Source organism: Takifugu rubripes, chromosome 9 (assembly GCF_901000725.2).
Source record: "Takifugu rubripes chromosome 9, fTakRub1.2, whole genome shotgun sequence".
NCBI lineage: Eukaryota > Metazoa > Chordata > Actinopteri > Tetraodontiformes > Tetraodontidae > Takifugu > Takifugu rubripes.
The window spans coordinates 5,515,459-5,538,931 of record NC_042293.1 but is presented as its reverse complement, the minus strand read 5'-3'; the positions used below and the strand labels follow the sequence as shown (position 1 = coordinate 5,538,931).

The following is a 23,473-nucleotide window of genomic DNA, read 5'->3' as shown; positions in this document are numbered from 1 at the left end:
TAAATCAAACTATGAGCAGGCTCTCTGCTGCCACCTGCTGACTACTTGCACACTACAAGGTCTGATTACATAGAAGGAAAAAACTTGAGGAAGACAGTGAAGAATTATTCACAAAAATATTTAATTTAAAATTTCCAGTGAAAAATCTTTAAGAAGTCTCAAACATCTTCTTCCTGTCGGCTTTGTCTTCAATGTTTTTACGCCAGTCACCAACACCCTCTGCAGCCTGCAGGACAAGTGGACAGGAGAGGGACAGAGAGAATGAGGAAAGGAAATAGAATCATAAATCAGAGATTTCTAACAAGGATGCTGTCAGGGGTTTCATGTTATGGTTACTATGACAACAGGCTCACCTCCTCTTTGGTCTCCTTCTTCACTTGCTTCAGGTTGGCTCTCAGGTCCATGGTCACCTTATGTTTCCCTCCCAGCAGTGCCTGCAGCATGGCATCAGCCGACATCCGCACCTTCTTCAGAGCGGGCTTCTTCACGCCAGCCAACTCCACCACCTTCAGCTTCAGGTCCTCGATCTATCACAAACACCATGAGATCGTCCCGAGGTTTATTCATTAAGTGATGATTAGATTTTTAATCAATCCTCTTTGAACAAAACTATTGGGATTCTCAGGTGTTGATGGTGTAGTTAATCTATAGGTTGTAGCTTTCCTGTACAGTGATGGAAGCACGTCTACCTCCTTGGCCGACTTTTCCAATTTGGCCTCGGCATCGTATCTATCCTCATCGATCTTGTCCAGGGCCAAATGCAGTTTTTTGCAAAACTCCTGTGAGGATTTAAAACGTGAAAAGTTACAATATAGACTGAGATGAAGAACCACTGTAAATGTGTCTCTTGTGTTGTTACCATCAGAGCCGCCTGGTCTCCACTCAGGTCGGGGGCGGGGCACTTCTCTGCCATGTATGCCTCTTTGGCCTCTGCTATTTCTTTAGCTTCTTGCTCGAGCCAGTTAGCAGCGATCTGTAGCATCAAACTCTAACAATAGAAAATCTACATGAAAAACTTCTAACACTACAAATGAGGGCAACTTTTCAGATTGAGCAAGTACAGTGAGACGGATGAGCTAATCTGTTAGCATGCATGATGCAAACACAGGAGAACAGGTTTACTTTCAGATGATGTCTGCGACTTGAGGTCATCTTCTTTCCCCTTTGAAGAAAAAATAATTTATTAGCAAAACATTGCAACAACTGAAAAGCTTAAAACGTCCTTTAAAACTTTTAACATGACTCTTAATTTCAGATGTAGACTTCATATAAGTGATAATTCTGTATTGATTTAAACTTATACTCACTCAGACATTGTGGATCCCTTTACAGTTTCACTCTGCCAAAAGCAGAATCAGAATGATTATAAAATGTGACATATGATGAAATTTCTGGTCAAATAAGTAAATAAAGTAAAGTCAAGTCAAAGTAAATAAAACCTTCATGGGTCAACTTCAATTTTATTCCAGCTGTCTGGGCCCCTTGGGGACCCTTCTGGTGGGTTTGGGGTTTCCTCAAGCTTATTTGGTCACTTTGGATTTTTAAAAATAGAAAGGGCATCATCTGAGCCAATCATCACTAACACTATCCCTGGGTCAAGGTCAGAGGTCAACCCCAGCAAAGCAGAGTTAGACAGGCACGGCACCAGCAGTCACTTATTGAATAATAACTACAATAATTATATTTATGATGTTTATATAAATAACATCACTACCAACAACAGCAATAATAATAATACTGCTTTTACATTCCAGGTGACCACAGAAGAATCGTTCATGTTAATATTCACAACATGAAAGCAGAATAGCTGTTTGATGTGCTCAGCAATCAGACATTCATGTTATTTTCTACTTAAATTTATATAGATCAAAAACTTTGATTGTTCTTCAGCAGGAAGCTTTTTATACTGGAGAACTGCTTGTTTACACAAAAAAACTAACAAAATTCACAAAAAAGCATTTTACAGTCACAGTTAAAGAGAATACTGTCAGATATTTGATCGATCACTTTATTCTTACCTCTAAAGTCAGAAAGCGGAGGGAGTTTCAGGCTGGCAGGACGGTGAAGGGGTCTCAGACTAAAAGTGAAAATTGTGGGTGTATTTATATGTTTGAAGCATGTTTCATGCTTTCCTCTTTATGGCCATGAGGAACTGTGAGGCCAATCAGATCAATGAGCTCCTGAAATACCTTCATCGTCATAAATCTTCCATGAGTGGTGTGGGAGGTGGGCTGCCGTCCAGAGTGGGATCATGTGACCAGCAATACCAACGGTTCAACTGAATGAGATGGGCTCTTCTTGGTGGATCATATGGAGATAAATTCCTTAATTCCATTATTATTATTATTATCATTATTGTTATTATGAAACATGACTCTAGCATTCAACTGAGTAGAAACATTTATAACCACAAAGAAATTGACTTACCACCATCATCATGATCTCAGGTTTGGGATCTGGGCCCTGAAAAAACAAAAGATAAAAATTAAATAGGAACCAGGGACTTTACTTTATGAATATGACTACACTCACCTTTATCATGCTTAAGTCATGTTTAAAACATAAGCAAAATTAAATTCCTCATTTTTGTTGTCTGCACTGGCCTGTTTATGATCACCAGGAGAGGGGGATGCTCCTCCTGTGGTCAATATAAGTACTACAATTAACATGACGTACTCGCTCCGGTTTTCTATTCGTGTAGCACAAAAATGCTTTGAACATGAATGGTGTTCATATTGAACACTCATAGTTTTCCAAGACCAAATCTGGTTATTATTTTAAGCTCATATGTGCTTTCCGCACCAAATAAAAGTTACTGTCACGGTTGTTGTTCGGGGTCCATATTGTGGGTTTCTATTTTAAAAGTAGCACTTTCAGTGTTTCGATGCCAATTAAAGAAAACCCACACATCCTTCTGTGTTAATTTTTACTAAGCCCCAATTTTGCCAGTTTTAAGGGGGCTGAAGCCCCATGATGTGTGATATTGCAAATAAAAAATAATTTGAAAAATATGGTAATAGAAGAAGGTGGCCCAATGTGAAAAATCAGCACAGAAAAATAATCTTAAAACATCACAAACCAAATGTAAAAATAAGAGTTAAAACTGACATATGTAATTAAAAAGCTTTGGATTGAACAAATATGTCCATTTATTTTTTGAGATGGCTGCAACAAAGGCTTCAGTAGTTTATGAGGTCTCAAACATCTTCTTCCTGTCGGCTTTGTCCTCAATGTTCTTCCGCCAGTCGCCCACATCTGCAGGCTGAAACACAAACTCGGCATCATCTGGCAAAATACCAAAGTCCAGTAAAGATGATACAAGATATTAATCTGAGTGTATGAAAAAAAAGAGCATTCCATTTGAAAAGAGCTGAATTATGTAGAAGCGGGAGTAATAAGTTATTAAATAGCAATTAATTATAGTATTTTTTATCAATATTGATGTATTTGGTGAAAATGCATTAAAACATTTTCACACAAAAAAAATCACAAATCTTACATCAACTTGTATTTATAATTTTTTTTAAAAAGTTACATTCATTAAAGTCAGAGAGAAGATCTATGAGAGAGTTTTTATTTTTATTATGAATGCTAGCTGCAGTGAATTGTGAATTGGTAAATTGGTGTCTACAGAGAGGCCATCAGAAGGTTTGGCTGGCGTCACCAAGATGGGTTGTGGAGGATCTGAATGAGGGTTGTTGTCATGTTCAGACAACTACAGTAGATGTGCACATACAGGAGCCTTTGCAGTTGCTCCAACTGGAGGTTGGTCACATCAAAATGCAAAAGCGGGCAGATTTGTTACGGAATAGGGTTAGGGTTAGGGACTTGTTGTGGGACTAGTAACTGCGGCTTAAAACAAAGAGGGAGACCTTGTTGGATGGGCACCTGAAACCTTTTCATGTCTAAAAATAAATCTTCAAAACTTCAAAAAACTTCTAAATCAGAACTGTGGGTGCAACAAGCCTGGGATCCTCTGCACATGCCACAGGTACAAGGTAATGAAATGAAAAAGATGGTGATGAAGATGAGTACGATGATGGTGATGTGGTGGGCAAGGTGTGAATGGGCTCCTGGGAACAAGTGGAAATTTGGAGAACAAAGTGGTCAAAAGGGGGCATCAACAGTTATGAAGAAAAAAGTGAAGGATACATGAGGAGTTTATGAAGATGCTAATAGTTGGAGGCATCTTTGTAGAAACCCCAGGAACTTGGGGGGGAGATGTGAAGATGGTGGCTCAAATGATTGCTTCTTTACTGAACATTTTTCAGCTGCTCTGCAATCACCAGGTCAAGACTCAAACATCTGGAAGTTAGTGGGGGATGAAAATCATATGCATGGTTTCCTTGGAAATGACCCATGGTTCTTTATGGATCACTGTTTGCAGCAAGAGGTGCAGAATTAGACACATGGGTCAGCAGAAATATAAGCAGAAATATAACCCTGTCTTTGGAGACTCAATTCAATTCCCAGCATGTTTGTGACAAACACCAATTAGATGGACAAGCTGGGGGGCTATTGTGTAAACGTGGCCATGATGGCAGAATAGCTGCATTCAGTGAACCCAGACACTCTCCACTCTTTTGAAGCCTAATGGTAATGTGGCCTTGGTTCTACTGCTGAAGGCCATCAGCAAGTCACAGCCTGCTTAAGGTTAGAGTTAGGGTCAGGGTTAGGGTAACTTTCCACAAGCATGACACATGTCAAACAAGACAAGGAAGACACTAGGTGGAACAATGTTTACTGTAAGGTGGTGAAAATTAGTTTTCCCTTAAGGACAAAAAATAGAGAGCTAGGTTTACTCTGTTCAATTCACTCAGAACTATAAATTCTGGGTACAGTGATGGAATTATAAACTATAATTCTCCAGTCTGTTTTTGATCCAGCCGTGTCTCTGAACTCTAGATCTAGAGTCTCTGAACTCCCAATGTTTTGTTGGTGTTTGGTCCTTGTTCATATATTGTCCAGTTTGTTGCTCAGTGGCCTGGCATTCCGAGGGACTATGGAGGTGCAGAGCACATGTCCTGTTCCACTCTTACAGCAGCCAAATAAATACTGGAAGATTTCTGCAGCAGAGCTGACAAAATTGGGTTATCAGTTTGAACTCACTAATGATCAGAGATCCAGAAACAGGAGCAGTAGACAATGAGAAACTGTGGCAGAACCGAACAACTTAAGGCAAGACATTGGAAGGATGCTGAAATGGGCAAAGTGGACTCTTACACAGCCTGGTCAGCTATCTTGATAAAGCTGAATGAAGTCTTGACTTAGCCAGGTTTCATTTAGACAGAACATCACTCTTCCTTTCATATGACGTTTTGGATGAGAAGTGCTTCATTCTTTATGGATCAGACATTTTGCAGCAAAAATTAAGACGATGTCATGCAGAGACACCGTGGCAGACAAAATAAAAGTTAAAACCCAAAAAATAACACACTCTAATATCTGGTTGGACTAACTTTAGCTCTGATCAGGACACAGTCCCTCCAACATTGTTCCCATAAGCTCCTGTAATGTCACAGATTTATTTCCATCCAGTGCATTAACTTCGTACCCAGATCTTGTAGGGATGATGAGAGAGTCCACTGAGAAAAGCTTCTCCAGCACATCTGAAACGTTCTCAGGAACCGGGGGGGGGGGGGGGTCTCAAAATCTGGACTCTGGTGGTCCATCCATGCTTGAAAAGATGTCAGCATCCCTGAACCACTCTTCCAGTAATTGAGCCCCAGGAATCCTGAAATTGTCATCTTGGAATCTGCCCACATCGTCAGGGAAGAAGAACTCCACTGATGGAAGAACCTGGTCATTCAGGATCTTCAGGTACTCAGTTGACCTCATTCTTTGGACCCATAGTGTTTCTGAATCTGGACCTGAGGACCTGCAGCAGCCCCAGATCAGAGTTCTGCCCCCCCAGGCTGGTCCAGTAGACACAAGACATGATGGGTGCATGAGTTCATCTGCCTCTCTTCTTACCCTGATGCCCCATCACTCTGGAACAGGGTAAATCTGGACCCATCAGGCCTCCTGACCTTCTTTCATTGCTCCAGAGTCTTTATGAACCCCAGCATTCCTCTGTTCAGCCTCCCTGTAAGGCTCCACAGCTGTTCAGTCCCTTCAGTTCGTTCACATTGTGCATGTGGAAATGTTCTTACTTTCAATAGTAAATACAATCCTGAGTTCTTCTGGTGTTCCTCGTCCATCTGATTCCACCAAATCTCTAATCAGTGATTACTGATTCGACCCCAATTCTTCCTCTAAGAGGGTGGTTCCCCACTGTCCTCCCAAGTTTTAATTCTGAACAGTTGGACAGTTCTTTACCCAGTTTTAGTAGGCCCTTTCATCTCCTATGATGTTTCCTCTGCTAGAGGCAGAACAATGATGTGACTCTTCTTAAACAGACCAACCTCTTTTCCACCACCACAGGATGAGTCTTTGACATGGTTGCTATAGAAATGAAAAGCTGCTCTTTGCAGCAACTGGGTTTAAATAACTAGTTGCTAACTGAATGATAATGCGCTTTGGCAAGACAATGTATTTTACATATTCTATGGATTTATCCACAGCAGGTGACACCAGGCTGGCCCCCAGCTGATGACTTCTTTTTCTTTGATGAATGTCAGATGTAATTGTACCTCAACAGCATTGGAATGTGCTGGCTTGTTACATAAATTAAAGTCATTATTGCTGTTTGTATTTAATCATTTAATCAGCTAAATTAATTACTGTCCAATATGCGAAATTCCAACATTGTTGTCATTATCAGACGATAAAATCCATAATCAATATCCTACTGTTTTCCCACCTATTTGAATGGCCTTTAGTGGCTTAGTGTTAGACTTACCTCCTCTTTCACCTCCTTCTTCACCTGCTTCAGGTTGGCCCTCAGGTCAAGGTTCACTGTGTGTTTAGAGCCCAGCAGAGCTTTCAACATGGCATCGGCGGACATACGGACTTTCTTCAGGGCGGGCTTCTTCACACCAGCCAGGTCAATCACTTTAATCTTCAGGTCATCAATCTTACAAAAAAAATCAATGAACAGACTTTTGAGGGGGAAAAAATGAAAATTTCAGTGTTAGACAAGAAATCAAAAGTGAAATGAAAAAAATGAGTGAGACTGGGTGACTGCAGGTAGGATGCAGGGTTAATGTTCCTGTCTGATTCCAGCTCAAAGGACATCCCTGTTGAGGTTGGAGGAGTTGTTATAGAAAATAAAGTCCTTCTCCAAAGAGCAACTTACTAAGGTCAAAGTTCAGGCCAGGGCTAATTTCTTTCCTAAATGTTCCATTTGATTATTAGAAGTGCAGTGGGAGTTCTGCCACTACCTGTAAGACAATGACACTGTGCACTCAAACCTGCTTCGAGTTTAAATGTTTTTTCCTGTAAGTTTCACTTTAATTTAGTTTAAATTGTAAACTGAACCAAAGTTAAGTTGGCAACAATTAGCTAAAAACTCTAGTCAGCTTCTGAGTAATTTTCCAAAGTCAATTGCAGAGGAGAGCAGAGAAAGAGGAACATCATTATTCAAGTTTACCTCTTTTTCGGCCTTTCCCAATTTGGTCTGCAGGTCATAGCGCTCTTCGTCTACTTTGTCAATGAGGGCATGAAGTTTTCTGCAGGTTTCCTGCACAACAAATAGAATGTGCTAATGTGTGAGTCCATTTTCTGAAAATCATGCTAACTTGTTAGACAAATAAAGATGAATTGAACTAAATGCAGAGAGAGAAATGAACAGACTTTATTTCAGCACAAGACAAATGTGCTTCTTACCATGAGAGCGGCCTGGTCTCCACTTAGACTCGGGGCAGGACATTGTTCAGCCATGTACCTCTCCTTGGCAGCAGCGGTATCCTTTTTCTCCTGAACAATCCAATTTGCAGCAATTTGCAGCATCAAACTCTGTAGCAGAGACAGAAGCAGATGTGAGATTCTAGAAAATCATATTTTTATCTCATAAAAGTGTTCTAACCGTAGAAACCAGCAAACAGTAACTGTAGTCAAATCAGATCAAATCAAATCAATCTTTATTTATATAGCGTCTTATACAATCAAAATTGTTTCAAGGCACTTTCCAGAAACCCAAGGCGCTTTCCAGAAACCCAGGGCCTAACCCCAGAGTCACAACATCACCTCAAGTTGTCACCTCAATTATACTTTAAGGCAGGTTTTGATGCAAAACAAAATAAACTCAACAGAGTTAAGAGCAGAATGTTGTTGCTTACTAATCATAAATGTTGATGATAAAAAGTGTTTTCCGTATTTAGAGTAATAAAATGCATTTTTATAATATACAATTAAAGGTCACATTTTCTTTTTAACTTTTACACTAAAGTATAATTAACACTAACATGTGGTATAAAACTTTCAATAATATTGTTGTCACAATGAAAATAACATCAGTATGTCTGCAGTGTATGTCACACATACACACGCACACAGACAGACAGACAGACACTCACGCGCACGCATGCACGCACGCACTCATACACAGACAGAAGAGTTGTCACCAGAAGGGTGCGCCTGGTGTCGGTGTTGTACCTTCAGATGATGCCTGCGGCTCGACGACATCTTCTTCCTGTGACATCACGCAAAGCTGGTTACTGGGGATCAGTGATCAAAGAACTGGTGGATGATACTGAGGAATCTTGTTTTTCCATCAGTTTGATTCCATGTTTTTCTTTCTTTGTACTTTCTATCATTTTTCTTTCCAGCTGTTTGGTCTTCTACTGTGAAGGCTAAACAGGAATGATTTTTTTTTTTTTTTAAACTTAACTGTAGCAACAAACACAAGGTAAGTAAAATAAAGCTGATTATTTAAAACAACACCCAAACTGATCAATAGCCCCACCAACAGATCCGATCAATATACTTACTCAGACATGGTGCTGGTTTGTTTTCGTCAAGAGCTGAAACAGAAGGACGATCAATGAGTAAATTGTGATTTAATTGTCCACGCATGACGGCAGATTAAATTTGGCCTCTGCCATAGCTTCAGCTATTGTTACACAAACACTGACACACTTCAGAAGCTTTAGGGTCCTCCAGCAAAAGGGCAAAGGTCATGAGTAGAATTCATGTCTAGTTGTTTTTAAAATGCTAGGTTTCAAAAATACAAGTTAAAATAAAACATAGACAAAATGTTGCAATTATTTTTTTTAGGTGCATTCCAGTTGTCTTTTTGTTTTTTTCCCCAAATGCAGCAAGTACAAGTACATTAGTTCCATCATGACTTTAATTGAAAACTTTCAAGTTTTTTGTTTGTTTTTTAAAAAAAAAGGCTAACTTAAATATTTCATCACTTTGGGCCAGATGCCTTTCCCTTTGCCTGTTTATTTTTGTCGACAGCATTTATTCAGCTGTTAATAACTGTCCTGCTTAAAAGATATCAAGGATTACATGGCAAAAAGAGTTCAGATCCAAATTTAAGGTATGTTGAAAAGCAAATTCAGGCCTATGATGTCATTTTCGTGAAATGTAGGACATAGAGGAGAAAGCTCACCTGTGGGGGGGTAGAAGACGGCTGCAGCAGCATGAACAGACTGTCTCCTGCCTGTATATATACCGTATGGATGTATACGAGAGCTGGATTATGGATGTGGAGCTCCTGTTTATGGAAAGGAAGGATCATTGGTCCAATCAGTCAACAGATCCTGAAATATCATCATCCCCCACCACCGCCACGGAGGAGTCTGATATCGTCCAACAACTCTGCCAAGATGCTATAAAAAGGAGGATAAAGTGAATAAAAGCAGCAGAACAGAACATGATAACGAGGGGGCCACTTTCTAAAATCAACCAAAATCCTACACCACCAATATGAGAAAGAACACATTACTTTAATTTTGTCAACATTTGAATCCAAAACTTTAGGTTAGTTTGACAAACACATAAAGCAATAAACATTTCAAAGAGTGTAAAAATGATTTAAAAGTCTTTTGATTCAACACAACAAATTTAGGGTTACTTTAGGGTTTAAGGTTTACTGTAAATGAGCATTTGTGAAATATTATCTTCTTAGACCTATGAATTTAAACATCTTTAATTATTTTCACAACTTTTCATCTTCAATCAGACTAATTTTTTCAACTTGAATGATGACAGAATAACTTTTTCCACATTTAGCCAAAAGCCTTTGCCATTATATGAATGTATTGATTTGTGCAACCTGAGCATGCACAGATTCCTACAGCATACTGACATCTCCGGAGAAAAGAGGATGCTAACGCTCAACAGCCAACCTAACGAAGTCAAGTCATAAACAGGTTGAAGGCAGCTGATTATATGGAAATACATTTCCAACCATCGAACAAATGAATGGCTTCCATGATTAATGTTCACAAAAATGAAATGTGGCATTAAAATTTAACGCTTAAAAAGATCTATTTTTTGTTTTAGCCCAAAGAGGCAGCCTTGTTACTGAAATCTAACCAATGTCAAAAAAGAAAGTGTTCTAAAACATCCTCTAAAGTCCAGAAGTTTCAGAGCAGCTCATTTCACTGTTTTTTTTGTATGACACAAATATATCAATTGTCATTTTCTCCACTTTCTGAGGGGAAAATGATAAAAACAAAAGCTGTTGATCTGTAAAGAAAAACTCACTTTCAAGAAAAAAGTTTCACTAAGAGTTTAGTATGTGTTTCAGATTATCTTCCCCATAACTGTTAAGGGATTCCCTTTCAGACAAAAGAAAGAACTTTTGAACTGGAATGATTTTGACAATTGACTGGTCCTCAAACTAGACTGAAGCCTGATGATCCTGCAGAGAGCTGAGATAACAGAGGCATACTGGGAATTTAGAGAGGGGCAGTGGATGATATTGTAGAGAGTCGAGTCTTAGGAATGCATTCTAGAGCAGAGTTTGTACACAGGGCCCTGATCTGCGCACCATGCCATGACTAATGAATAATCATTATTTTCAATACAATACAAATAAATTTTAAATTCCAAAACAAGTTCAATAAAAACATTCACTCAGTTCTAATTTTCTTTTTCTGGAATCTGAGCGTTTTTCCAAAGGAAATGTGATTCCTTAATGGCTTTGACCTTCTTTAGTTTCTGGCCTGTTTGACAAGGAACCTTCAAAATCACAACTGAGGAAATGCCTTCAGTAACCTCCTCAAATAATATGTAGCGCTGCTGCTCTGTGGGCATGATTCTAATTCTGGATGTGTTGTCAGTGAAGAAACAGCTGCTGTTTGAGAGTGTAAACGATATCAGTGGAAAGCAAATATTAACTGGAGCTCCCCCCAACAAAAAGTGTATTCAAAGAGGGTGAAAGTCTTTGAGCTTTCTACACAAATTTCTGTGTCTTTCTATATTGTCCAAATATTAGCGTTATTCTGTGTTGGGCCATTTGCTTGTGAGGAAGTTGTTTTGTTACCCTGATGTATAAATCCCTGCATTCTTCTTGGCATTGATCCTCCTCAGTTTTTCTTATATTGCAGACAGGCAAGGGTTAGAAATGCTATGAAGCTTATTTTTCCCTTTATCCCTTTTGGGGTCATTTATTGGCAGTTTTGATGTATGCCCAGTCTAGTTATCTACACATTTTGAGTGCTGACCTGAGATGTTCCTGTTCTATCTTCTTCTCTTGTGTTCTAGTCTGCTGAGCCCTGTGTTTAGGGTTCTGGTGACACCTATCCTGTAGGTTGAGGGAGGCAACAGAGGGAAGAAGCTGTTCCTCAGTCTGTCTGTGTTAGTTATACGTACTTGCTGTCTATCTTCCCTGATAGGAGGAGAATAAATCTGTATGTCTATGTTCAGTCTGTGAGCTGGATGATTTAGACCATTGATGATGTTTCTGGCATTCTGTATTTGGCTTGCATAAACAAACTCCATACTGGTCCCCACTAGCCTCTGTGCAATCTTACCCACATGGACCACACAGGGCTTCCCAACCTAGGGCAGCCAGGCTTGACAATGTTCATCTAACAATGAGAGCAGTGAGACTGCTCATCTTGGGGGTACCAGACCTCATTCAGCTACTGGCCCCCGCCACTGATGGCTGTCAGCCTGCTGCCACACTTCACTCTTCAACACCTGGTTACTGGCACCAGTGTAATCTGTGTCCTTGAGTGCTGAGTATGCTGCAGTCAAGATAAAGAGTCCATTTCAGTATGAAAGTGTTCTGCCACATCTGGCTAGAGCCTGGAGGGCTTTCCTGGGTTCTTCAGTTTGTCCTCTTCTACTGCCATGGTGGACCAATTCCCTTGGCCTCAGGGAAGACATTCCACTTTGTCCATGGTGCTTAAGGGTTAAGACAACTATCTAGATGGCTCAGAGGTAGGCTGACCTTATTGGCGAACCACCCAGCCTCATAGCCCCCATGCGGTCGCAGCCTCCGGGACAGCTCTTTCACCAGATTTGAGGGATTTACAGACTGAATGTATGGCCCATGATGGGAGCATCCAGCAACTTGAGTCTTGCTGTTATTGCTACCCTGCAAGCAGGTGTCTAACGTGCTCCATCAGTCCTTGGTGGTGTGTCTCTTGATTTTAGAGCCCTTTCGTTCTCCACCCCATGACTCTGTGGAGGTGACCCAATTGCATTTAGTCTGCCCAGTTCAGGCCCTGAAGACATAAATATAAGGCATTATAAGGCTTTTTAGACAAGCTACCCTCACACATCTCCTCAAAGTTTTCTGCTGTTCAGAATACCAATAATCTTAGGACTACTATTTTGGATCATGGTCATGGAAAGATCTACAATTCAGGTTGAGGATACAATCTTTCATCCCTCTATCCGGTGTTAAACCTTGTCACCTGCACCTGTGATACTTAGTCCTGAATTTGAGAATTTGAGACTGCAAAGATACCCAACAAAATAATAACAAGTTATTAATGTTCAACATGTTCAATAAACAATGATTAACATTAATGACTGTTATTTTGTTGAGATGAAGGTAAGGGGCCATTGAGTTCTGGAAAGTGTGCCAATGGAAAAATACCCCAATGTCAAACGGGCTGCGCTTAAGATACTGTCAATATTTGGGTCAACATACATCTGCGAGTCTGTGTTTTCTACCCTAAAGCACATGAAATCAAAGCATCGATCTGTTCTGACTGACACCCATGTGAAAGAATTGCTTCGCGTGGCAACAACTGAATACAAGCCAGATTTGAAGAGGATTGTTCAAAGCAAGGAATGCCAGAAGTCCCACTAAGCAACATGCATAGTATGAGAAAAAAAAATTTTTTAATTATTATATTTTTGTTTGTGGACTTAGTTGAACTGAGAGTTTGTGTGTGAGACAGTGCACACAATGTTCAAGATTCAAGATTCAAGATAACTTTATTGATCCCTTTAGGGGGTGTCCACCAGGGAAATTAGCATCTCCAAAGATCTACAGCATCTACAAAATTTCCCACCACCATTCCCCCCATCAAACCTATTAAAGATAATAGAATATAAGAAAATAAGAAATAAAATAAAATAGAATAAATTAAAAATAGAATATGAATATAACAATATAAATATAAAACTATAAAAATGTTCCGGTTCTCCTGTTGGCCCTCCTCCCCCCCAGTGATGAGTTGAACAGCCTGATGGCTCGGGGGATGAATGAGTTCCCCAGTCTGTTGGTCCTGAACTTGGGGAGGCGCAGCCTCTGGCTGATCAGGCTTCTCTGGCTGATCAGGCTTCTCTGGCTGTGGATGACAGTGTGCAGAGGGTGGCGGACATTGTCCATGATGCTCCGCAGTTTGTCGATAGTTCTCCTCTCTGCCACTGTCGCCAGAGGTTCCAGCTTCATCCCCACCACCGAGCCGGCCCGCCTGATCAGCTTCTCCAGCCTGGAGAGGTCTGCTTTTGTTGCGCTCCCCCCCCAGCAGACCACAGCGTAGGACAGGACGCTGGCGACCACAGACTGGTAGAACATCCAGAGGAGTTTCCTGCAGATGTTGAACGATCTGAGTCTCCTCAGGAAGTACATCCTGCTCTGGGTCTTCTTATACAGCTGCCTCGTGTTGCTTGTCCAGTCCAGCCTGTTGTCCAGCCACAGCCCAAGATATTTATAGGTCTGCACGCCCTGTTGATGTTCATGTGTGCGCATGTGTATGATGTGGCTCGTGGCGGTAACACAGTAAAAAATGTGGCTCTTAGGCTCTGACTGGTTGGCCACCCCGGTTCTATAACCATCTGTTTTCTTCTTACCTGAAGTTCTTTCTCACTCAAGTGAGACGGTTTGAGCTGATTGGATGGGCCTAGAGAGTGAGGACAGGTGAGACGGGTCTAGATGGTGAGAAAAAAAATGTTTTTCGCATATTTCGTACTTTTCTCATAGTTACAGAAGTGGCATATCATAATCACTTTACTGACCCATGCAGGAAACAATATCAGTTCATACGCAATAATATCTGCAAGAAATATGTAGTAGTTTGTTTGAAATAAAAAGAATTAACTGATACAACTAATGAATTAATAAGTCACGTTCGGAGTTCCACAATCAGCCATTCTTGTAGTAGAAATAATACTTTAATAATACTAAGATTTTAATATATAAAAATTAGATCCTCAACACAAAATTCACTTTCATAAAATTATTTTACTTATTTAAGTAAATAAATAATTTTTACACAGTGGCTGACATTAACTGAAACCTATCCATTCATATTACCGTATTTTCCGGACTACAAGTCGCACTTTTTTTCATAGTTTGTCAGGTGGTGCGACTTGTACTCCATAGCGACTTAAATAAATACATTATTACAGAATTTCACATGTTTGTTATTTTCACACTGACAACCACAAGAGGGCGCTCTAGGCGTGTGTACCTGAGAAACGAGTTCCTTTAGCGATGCAGAAGAAGAAGCGGTGCTTCGTCTATGGAGTTAAATTTGATTGTTTGGTAAACTTACTCGGATGTTCTTTATGCTATAGTTATCTGAATAACTGTTAATATGTTACGTTAACAAAGCAGACACGTACTCAGTTCGTTGTGGGTCATGTAGCTGAATTTGTTACGTTAGCATACCGTAACCCTATTGCTAATCCATGCTAATTGCCTTTCAAGATGAAATGTATGTTCATGGTCTCGGATTTTATCAAATACATTTTCCCCCAAAATGCGACTTAAAGTCCATTGTGACTTATATATCTATTTTTCTTCTTTATTATGCATTTTTTGGCTAGTGCGACTTAAACTCCGGAGCGACATATAGTCCAGAAAATACAGTAAATCAAAATAAAATTAATGTGTTAATTCCTTTAATAATAGCTCGTGATAGCTAGCTATTCCTTTACCATCAGCTGGAGTTTGCGCAGAAAGCTTAAAGCTTTTATCTGACTTTTGAATCTTGTTGTCAACATAAAGATTTCAGTCTATCTTAAGTTTGAAAAAAAAAACACACAAAAACCTTTATCATAACACAGTCACACCAAACTTCAGTGAAAATTAATTTCTTGTGTGTTTTATGCACCACTACTCTTCCCATTTTCATCATTTTGGGTTTATCAAGTCTACTTGATGTTGAGGCTGCCAGTTTTTCATACATTAAACACTAGCAAGAGATTTTGCCTTAAAAGTTCAGTGTTCAGTCAGCCTGAAAGGGATAAAGAAGTCAAGAAGAGTGATGTGTTCAATTTCACAGGATTCACATTCCTTGTATTGTGTTAGCTGCACCACCAGCTTTAATTTGCATCCCTATGCATGTTTGCATTGACTTTGTATGTAAGGCGTTTTTCTGTGAATGTAGTTTTAGTGTGAGGAAAACAGCGGAGAAAAATGTTTTTGAGAAGATTTTAGTTAGTTGTCTTTCTGTTTTGAAGCGTGGAGCTTCACTGTAGTTAACCATCAGTGGGAGCCCAAGATTTTTAAATTAAGGATTAGGCTATATTTAGCCCACCATAAGAAAATTATTTTGTTTTTTCTTCTTTTAAAGACTTAAAACTTTGTGATAATCCTTTTCATATGCTTCAATTTAATATTAGTTTTCAATTACATTGTGCTAACTCCACCTTAAAGTTTCATGTGAAAATACACAAGATAACCTGAGTACAAAAAGTGTAGAATTCTTTGTTGCAGGCAGTCCCATTAGGTGAAACTGGGTCATTTCTAAGACTAAATTAAAGCGAACTGACAGGAAGTGACCAAGATGAATGTGAAGCTTTTGTATTTAATGTGACAAAAGAAAGTGAAAAGTACATCACATTTGTGTTTGAACACCTTAGAAAAGGTCACATGATGCTTCAGCGTTCAGGCTGAACTATTCTTCGACAAAGCTTAATTTTACCTTGACAAGCTAATGCATAAACCACACCTCTTTTTTAACCTTCCACATCAAATCTCATTAAAATGACTCATTTAGTAATCATTGAATTATTTTGAATAATAACACAGAAATTTTGATCTCCATGACCAAAGAATATTAGTCAAGGATATGGCTGTTCCACAATGTATTATATGTAGTGGAGACCCAAAGGTTTTGAAGAACTTCATTTAGGGTTGTCATCAATATCTATGATGTGTGTGAGCTGGACAAACCTTTAATATGACTGTAAAAGTGATAAAGTGACTTTTGGATACAGAAGAATAGGTCTGCCTGGTCTGCACAAAAGCAGGGAGACGGTAGAAACATGTCCAATGACAAAACAGCAACATTCATTCAACTGAAGAGTCTGAGTCCTCATTATTAAATGAAGGAAGTGACTCAAATCACAATGACTTTAACTTAAATATACTGTACATGCTTATCATGTGTTGAAGGGATTTCTCTGTCTCACAGTCCAAAGTGTGAGGTTTAAAGTCAACATGCAACATTTTGGGATAAAACTCTTCACTTGAAAGCTAACACCGCATTCTGAAATGTCATGGACAACCAAGGACAGCTCACATTTAACTATCAAACATCTTCTTCCTGTCAGACTTGTCCTCCACATTCTTACGCCAGTCTCCAACATCACGGAGCTGCTTGTCCTGTGAATGCAAGACAAGATATTAAAACCATTACAGTGATGCAAACTCAGCACTGTCTTCACATATCATAGATATTGACTCTAACTGGTTCTATCAAACCGCAAGTTTGGAGTCAACACCAATTCATTCTGATGTCAAACATAAAGCTTGTACTTACCTCCTCTTTCACCTCCTTCTTCACCTGCTTCAGGTTAGCCCTCAGATCCATGTTGACTGTGTGTTTGGAGCCCAGCAGAGCTTTCAACATGGCGTCAGCAGACATACGGACTTTCTTCAGACGTGGTCTTTTGAACTTTCCCCTCAAATCTACGATCTTTATGTTCAGGTCTCGTACCTTGAGCAGCAACCAGGACAACACAATTTAAAATGTGTAACGATTTCAAAGACCTTCTGACTATAAATATTTGAGGACAGTGTTGCTCACCTCATTCAGAACCATGTTTAGCTTAAACTCAATGCAGTATCGCTCCTCCTCACTGACACCAACCTGCTGATGAAGCTGTTTACAGAGTTCCTAAAAAATAAAAAATAAATTTGCTTGATGTACCCTCGACAAATGTTTCATTTTAATTATTTTGTAATTATCTAATACTTTTTTAATGATCTAATATTAGTCCTAACCTTTGGGGCAGAAACCATACACACAGTCCCCTGGACTTGTTGGATTCTGATCCACCAATACCATACCATACCCAAACACTCCAACCTGTCTAATTGTTTTCTATTTTAATTTGGTTACATTATTTGAGCCTATGTTACATGCTTCTATAGCTGCGCAGTGACGAGCTGACCTCTGACCCCACTGACCCACTTGTCTCTTGTAATAATAGCTTGTTGTATTTAATGTATTTACAGGAGTTATGTTTATTTTCTCCTCTACCTGTCCTCCCCCCTTTCCTCCTTCTATGGTCCCCCCATATGACCCTGGTTCTGCTCAAGGTTTCTTCCAGTTAAAGGGGAGTTTTTCCTGCCACTGTTGCTTGTTGGGGGGGGTCAGGCCCTTGATTTACGTAAAGGACCTGGGAGACATTTTAGATTGTAACAGATACTGATAAAGATTATTTGATTTTATTTGAATTTTGAGGATTCACAAAGACTTTGTGTAGGTTGTTTATATTGTTTGTGTTGGAGAGCAACTCAGGCTGGTGTCGACACCGGTAGTGGTGCTGCCACTGGTAATAGTAGAGACACTTGTACCGGTAATGGCACTGGTAGTGCTACAGGTACTGGTACTAGAACTGGTACATTTTCTGTGCTGCATCTTTTTCTGGGTCAACAGTTCCACATTCATTATTGTCAGTGTTACAGCCGGACTCACCATGAGCTCGTCCCTGGAGTATGGCAGCTCCAGAGGAGGGCATTTATCTGCCAGGTATTTCTCCCTCTCCTCCACCTTCACCACTGACTCTGCCTCCAGTAAATTTCCAGCCACGACCAGCATACAGCTCTGTGAATGGTATATGACTGATTACCTGTGGCCAAATAATTGAACGGTGCGTTATTCTACTCAAAAATCTTCTCACTTTCAGTGTATGCTTACGTCTTGCAGAGAGTCTTTTCCTGCAGATTAAAAAAAGATGAATAAAACTTTATCGATCTTAAATCAAATAATAATAAATCTGCCAACTAAGACAAAAATATGTTATGACATACTGCTCGACATAAAATGTTCCCTTTCTTGTTGATGTTTTGAATCACACTCTAACCCAAATACACCACGCTTTTATTTCTCAATGTTTTTCTTTCATGACAAAACAAACGTAGAAGACAAGTACAGGTATTGTATACCTTTCTATATTTAAAAATATTCTTTATTGTCCTTACACTTTCCTTTTCAAGGAAAATATGTTTGAAAGCCATCTTTTGTGTGGGGTCTGCTGCTGGTCCAATGTGGTCCTTCACCGGTCTCCCCAAACATTTGATGATTATCGGTGTTGGTACAACAGGCTGATCATGTGACTACTGAGTACTCTAGGCACGATTCTCTTTCATATGGGGGATGGGCAAGATTTTTTGATAATTGTTGTCATTCTGGTCTCTTATCAGCTGCGGTTGTTTTTGTTCCTTAATATGCTTTGGCAGCAGTACCCCCTCACTGCTCTGGATCTCCTGTAAGTCCCCCATCCTCTGATTGCAGCGCTAAATTTGTGTGTAAGCTAACTTCAGGGGTTAGGGTTAGCTCAACTATTAACTCAGTCCAATGAGTCACACAAATAAATGGGTAAATGTGTTTTGAAAATGTAGTTCAGATTAAAGACAGTCCCCCTAATAATATGTCCCCCAATTTATATCCCCCAGGGAGCAAAACCAAAGCTGACGTGTATCTGATGCAGTACTACATATTCACCAGCTTAGAGTCCCACCTGGTGGTGAAAAGAGGTGTAAAGGCAATAGAGTTTTATGTAAAAATGGATAACATGCAACCAACTCTGGCTTAAGCCTCTTGATCTCTCTCTGATAGTCAGTTGGAGTAATGGCATGAGCCCCACCTTCCAGTTGGCCATCAAAGTTCTTGATTTTTTCTCAAAGAACATTTTTATCAATCGCTTGATTTTATAACATCAGGCGAGGCTGGAACTTCTCTTCAAACTTTGGCATTTTGGATTGTGTTTGCCTGGATTTTATTGGACAGTGTACGATGACAATAAAGGCTCCCTATTTCTGATCAGATTTATGTGTGAAACATCATGACTGACAGCCGATTAAAGGATTTACAAATCCACTTCCACCGACAAGCGGGCAGTGTACACACTGCAGGGGTTCAGAGGTTCTCTGAACATAAACATGGGCAACACCAGCAGCCATATAACTTCCTATTCCTATTCATTTAAATGAATAGTTACGACATATGAGACAAGAAACTTACTCAGTGGCCATTTTAGCTGCAGGTTCCGGATGTTATCTGTTAATTACAAAAAAAATGACATAATTTCACCATGAAATTGAATAAAATATAAATGTTTGAAAAAAAAATGACAATGTTTTAAATGTACAAAGACAGTGCATGCACCACTTCATGCAGAAAAGGCGAGGTTTTTCCACTAAGATCCAAAATGACACTGTCATGATTGTTCTTTTGTTTGCTTGCCATGTGATTGTCTTTAAAGTCTTTGCATTGAACAAGCTAACATTCCATCGCTTGCTGTTTTCTTATGCCTTCTTGAACTTTTCTCATGTCTGAGTTTTGAAAAAATTAATTGTAAGAACAAACTCACAAACAACTTTGGAATTGAAATCAAATGTTCTTAAACATCACCTCAAGGACATGTTCCTTCTTAAATAAAGCAATAATGTGTAAGTATCGAATCTCTTGAAAGTGCCTGTGTTTCAATGAAGCTTGCTGGATGGTTAATACACTTTTTTCCATGGTGGGGGGGGCCTGATGCTGACTGGCTGAGATCTGTAGCTGTGGATTAAAAATCTATTTGGAGAACCTCAGCTGTTCCTAACGTCTAACTTATGGAGACAAAAACTGACAGCAGGTCGTCTTGAAAGAAAAGACGTCCATGAGCCACCGAGGGAATCTAAGCTGACTGCCCAACAACTGCTCATTTTCTGCAACCCAATAATAGGCAATGGCGATATCCCCAGGATGGACAATGTATTTTAGGAAACGTGAAACTCCGAGAACATGACAGCAGGTTATACTGGAGATGGAATCATTGCACGGGTATAAGGGTGTGTGTGTGTGTGTGTGTGTGAGAGAGAGAGAGAGAGAGAGAGAGAAAGAGAGACAGAGAGATCGTCATTGAGTTGGCAGTAATTCGACACCAACATCCTTCTGAGAGACAAGATGTTAGAACAAATTACAAACAACAAACAAAAATAACTCCAAAAGTGTAGGTCAGGTACTTCAGGCTGAACAGCTAAAATAATAAAAGCTTCCAAATGAATAAACCATTTATAAATTTGAGGACAGTGTTGCTCACCATGATATGTCAACAATGAGTTGTTGACAGAAAGATGAATAATGGCAGCTCAATTTTCAAGTTCAGGTCTTGCAATTGTGTTAACTTTTAGCGTGCCATATCGTTAGACTGCATATCATCGGTGAAATAAACAAGCAAATCATACAATCATCGACTCAGAAACAAAAATGGTTTCATTACATTTTCATCTCAGTAAAAAAGTAAAGCGTTAAATGTTTCTTACAAGCATAAAAGATTTTCATATCACTATATTAGGAGGCATCAGAAGTTGACAGGACAAAAGTGTTTTTTTCTTTTCTTAATGTTCAAACAATTGTAACTTTAAGGACAGAACAAATCTGAGCCTAACCCACAGACATGCAAATGCACTTTCTAAACATTCTCCAGTCAAAGAGCATAAAAGCATCAGAGAAGTTCTTACTTCTTTGAACAAAACCAGTCTTTGTTGAGATGCACAGACAGATAGACAGACAGAGTCCCAGACAGGACTAGACTTAAGATGGTTTATATTGCAATCTGTCAAATCCCTTCAGGTTCGCTGCTTTCTCTTTATGGAAGGGGATTAGTGGTCAAGCCAATCAGCTGACAAGGTCATGAAATACAGTACAGAGCATTTGTGCCCTGTTCTCTGCTCCCCCGCCTCATTAAAAATAACCCACCCTTTAAGATTCCGATCTCTATTATTTACTGACCACAGAATGTAAGAAAGTTGTCAGAGCAGCAACATGTTTGAACCTATAAACCTTCGAAAAAACACATTTTCTAATAAATAAGGCAACAGATCAAAGAATGAATCCTGATCGGAATGTCTAGGTTATCTCTTTATGTTCAGGTTTAAAACTGAATATTAACTAATAAACAAATGTAACTTTCAGGAATTTAACAGAAACATTATTGCACTGCAGTTAGGGGAACATCATGTCATTAATTGTAGCTGAGGCAACATCAATTAATAACAATGTGGCTCTAGACTGGGAACATTATTTTAACACCAGGGCGTTTTGGGGCTGGGAACATCATTTTAATGCCATTGTGCTTCTAGGCTGGGACATCATTTTAACAATAAATGAGTTCTAAGGTGAGAAAATAATTTTAATACTATTCATTGTGTTTCAAGGCAGGGAAAATCATTTTAACACCAAGGTGGTTCTGGGCTGGGAACATCATTTTTACACCATTGTGCTTCTAGGCTGGGAACATATTTTAACAACAGGGCAATTCGAGGCAGGGAACATCATTTTAACACCATGGTGGTTCTAGGATGGAACATCATTTGAACACCAGGGTGGTTCTAGGATGGGAACATCATTTTAGCAGCATTGTGGTTCTAAGCTGGTAACATCATTGCATTACTATTGTGGTTCTAGGTTGGGAACATCATTTTATCAATAGGTCAGTTGTAGGGTAACAAAAAATATTTCAATACCATTTATTGTGTTTCAAGGCTGGGAACATAATTTTAACACTACGGTGGTTCTAGGCTGGGAACATTATTTTAATACCTAACGGGAGGATGATGGCTAAGCTGTCATCCATGTTGAACAACACGTCCCACCCCCTACAGGACACCCTGACAGCACTAGGCAGCTCCTTCAGTGAGCGGCTGCTCCACCCTCGCTGTGTGAAGGAGAGGTATCGCAGATCTTTCCTGCCGGCTGCTGTCAGACTGCACAATAAACATAACACCCGCTAGCACAATCTGAATATTATATATTCTGATATGTATATTGTATTCACCCTCTGTACTATGTACAGGTACACAGAGGCCGAGTATCCATTTATCTGGATTATTGTAAATATACTGTACATCCTCTTTGTATATCCCAAATCCTGTTCTATTTGATTTTATCTTATTTTTCTCTGCGTGCTCTTGCTGTTGTTGCACTGTAAATTTCCCCGTGTGGGACAATAAAGGATCTGAATCTGAATCTGAATCATTTTAACACCAGGGCAGTTCTAGGCTGGACACATTATTTTCACATGAGGGCGGAAAACTGAAAACATCATTTTAACATTAGGGCAGTTCTACACTGGGAAAATCATTTGAACACCACGGTGGTGCTAGATTGGGAACATAATTTTAACAATAGGTTGGTTCTAGGCTGGGAAAATCATTTCAATACCATTGTGCTTCTAGGCTGAGTATATTTTAACAATAGGTCAGTTCAAGGGTGAGAAAATCATTTTTGTACCATTCATTGTGTTTCAAGGCTGGTAACATAATTTTAACACCAGGGTGGTTGTAGGCTGGGAACATCATTTTAACACCAGGGCGGTTCTAGACTGGGAAAATCATTTTAACACCAGGGCGATTCCAGGATGGACAATCATTTTAATGCCATTGTGGTTCTAGGTGGGAAAATCATTTTAAAACAAGGGCAATTCTAGGCTGCAAACATTATTTTCACATTAGGGTGGTTCTAGGGTGAAAGCATCATTGTAACATCATTTAAATATCGGGGCGATTATAGACTGGGAACATCATTTTAACAACATTGTGCTCCTAGGGGAACATTATTTAAAAACAAGGGGGCTTCTGGGCTGGGAAAATCATTTTAACACCAGGACAGTTCTATGCTGGGAACATAATTTTAACACCATTGTGCTTCTAGGCTGGGAACATCATTTTAACACC

General features: G+C 39.5%; 3 protein-coding genes across 3 annotated transcripts; all 3 read right to left on the bottom strand.

Annotated features, from left to right (window-relative positions):
* Nucleotides 1-102: 102 nt before the first annotated feature.
* LOC101076809 (troponin I, fast skeletal muscle-like) lies at nucleotides 103-2,142 on the bottom strand. The gene is made up of 7 exons (XM_029841243.1): nucleotides 2,019-2,142; nucleotides 1,308-1,339; nucleotides 1,123-1,162; nucleotides 860-988; nucleotides 690-779; nucleotides 354-527; nucleotides 103-226 (listed from the first exon to the last, which is right to left on the bottom strand). Exons 2-7 carry the CDS (start codon nucleotides 1,313-1,315, stop codon nucleotides 149-151), a joined length of 519 nt encoding a protein of 172 aa, XP_029697103.1. The 5' UTR covers nucleotides 1,316-1,339; nucleotides 2,019-2,142; the 3' UTR covers nucleotides 103-148.
* A 983-nt stretch (nucleotides 2,143-3,125) lies between these two features.
* LOC101062247 (troponin I, fast skeletal muscle-like) lies at nucleotides 3,126-9,586 on the bottom strand. The gene is made up of 7 exons (XM_003967215.3): nucleotides 9,497-9,586; nucleotides 8,871-8,903; nucleotides 8,536-8,572; nucleotides 7,768-7,896; nucleotides 7,532-7,621; nucleotides 6,842-7,015; nucleotides 3,126-3,262 (listed from the first exon to the last, which is right to left on the bottom strand). Exons 2-7 carry the CDS (start codon nucleotides 8,876-8,878, stop codon nucleotides 3,188-3,190), a joined length of 513 nt encoding a protein of 170 aa, XP_003967264.1. The 5' UTR covers nucleotides 8,879-8,903; nucleotides 9,497-9,586; the 3' UTR covers nucleotides 3,126-3,187.
* Nucleotides 9,587-16,089: 6,503 nt separating this feature from the next.
* On the bottom strand, nucleotides 16,090-21,399 carry tnni2a.2 (troponin I type 2a (skeletal, fast), tandem duplicate 2). Its single transcript, XM_003967217.3, has 7 exons — nucleotides 21,260-21,399; nucleotides 19,776-19,811; nucleotides 18,433-18,469; nucleotides 18,228-18,356; nucleotides 17,334-17,423; nucleotides 17,067-17,243; nucleotides 16,090-16,909 (listed from the first exon to the last, which is right to left on the bottom strand). The coding sequence occupies exons 2-7, from the start codon at nucleotides 19,784-19,786 to the stop codon at nucleotides 16,829-16,831; spliced, it is 525 nt and encodes a 174-aa protein (XP_003967266.1). The 5' UTR covers nucleotides 19,787-19,811; nucleotides 21,260-21,399; the 3' UTR covers nucleotides 16,090-16,828.
* Nucleotides 21,400-23,473: the final 2,074 nt, after the last annotated feature.

Bases quoted from the DNA above. Each gene is read 5' to 3' on its own strand.
- LOC101076809 (XM_029841243.1), bottom strand. The intron at 528-689 runs GTAGACGTGCTT...TGTTTGTGATAG, and splicing joins TGGAAAAGTCGGCCAAGGAG to ATCGAGGACCTGAAGCTGAA. The intron at 227-353 runs GTGAGCCTGTTG...CTTGTCCTGCAG, and splicing joins AGAAGGAGACCAAAGAGGAG to GCTGCAGAGGGTGTTGGTGA.
- LOC101062247 (XM_003967215.3), bottom strand. The intron at 7,897-8,535 runs GTACAACACCGA...TCTCTGCTACAG, and splicing joins GCCGCAGGCATCATCTGAAG to AGTTTGATGCTGCAAATTGC. The intron at 7,622-7,767 runs GTAAGAAGCACA...TTTGTTGTGCAG, and splicing joins GAGACCAGGCCGCTCTCATG to GAAACCTGCAGAAAACTTCA.
- tnni2a.2 (XM_003967217.3), bottom strand. The intron at 18,357-18,432 runs GTGAGAAGATTT...TACCATTCACAG, and splicing joins GACGTAAGCATACACTGAAA to AGCTGTATGCTGGTCGTGGC. The intron at 17,424-18,227 runs GTGAGTCCGGCT...TTTATTTTTTAG, and splicing joins ACTCCAGGGACGAGCTCATG to GAACTCTGTAAACAGCTTCA.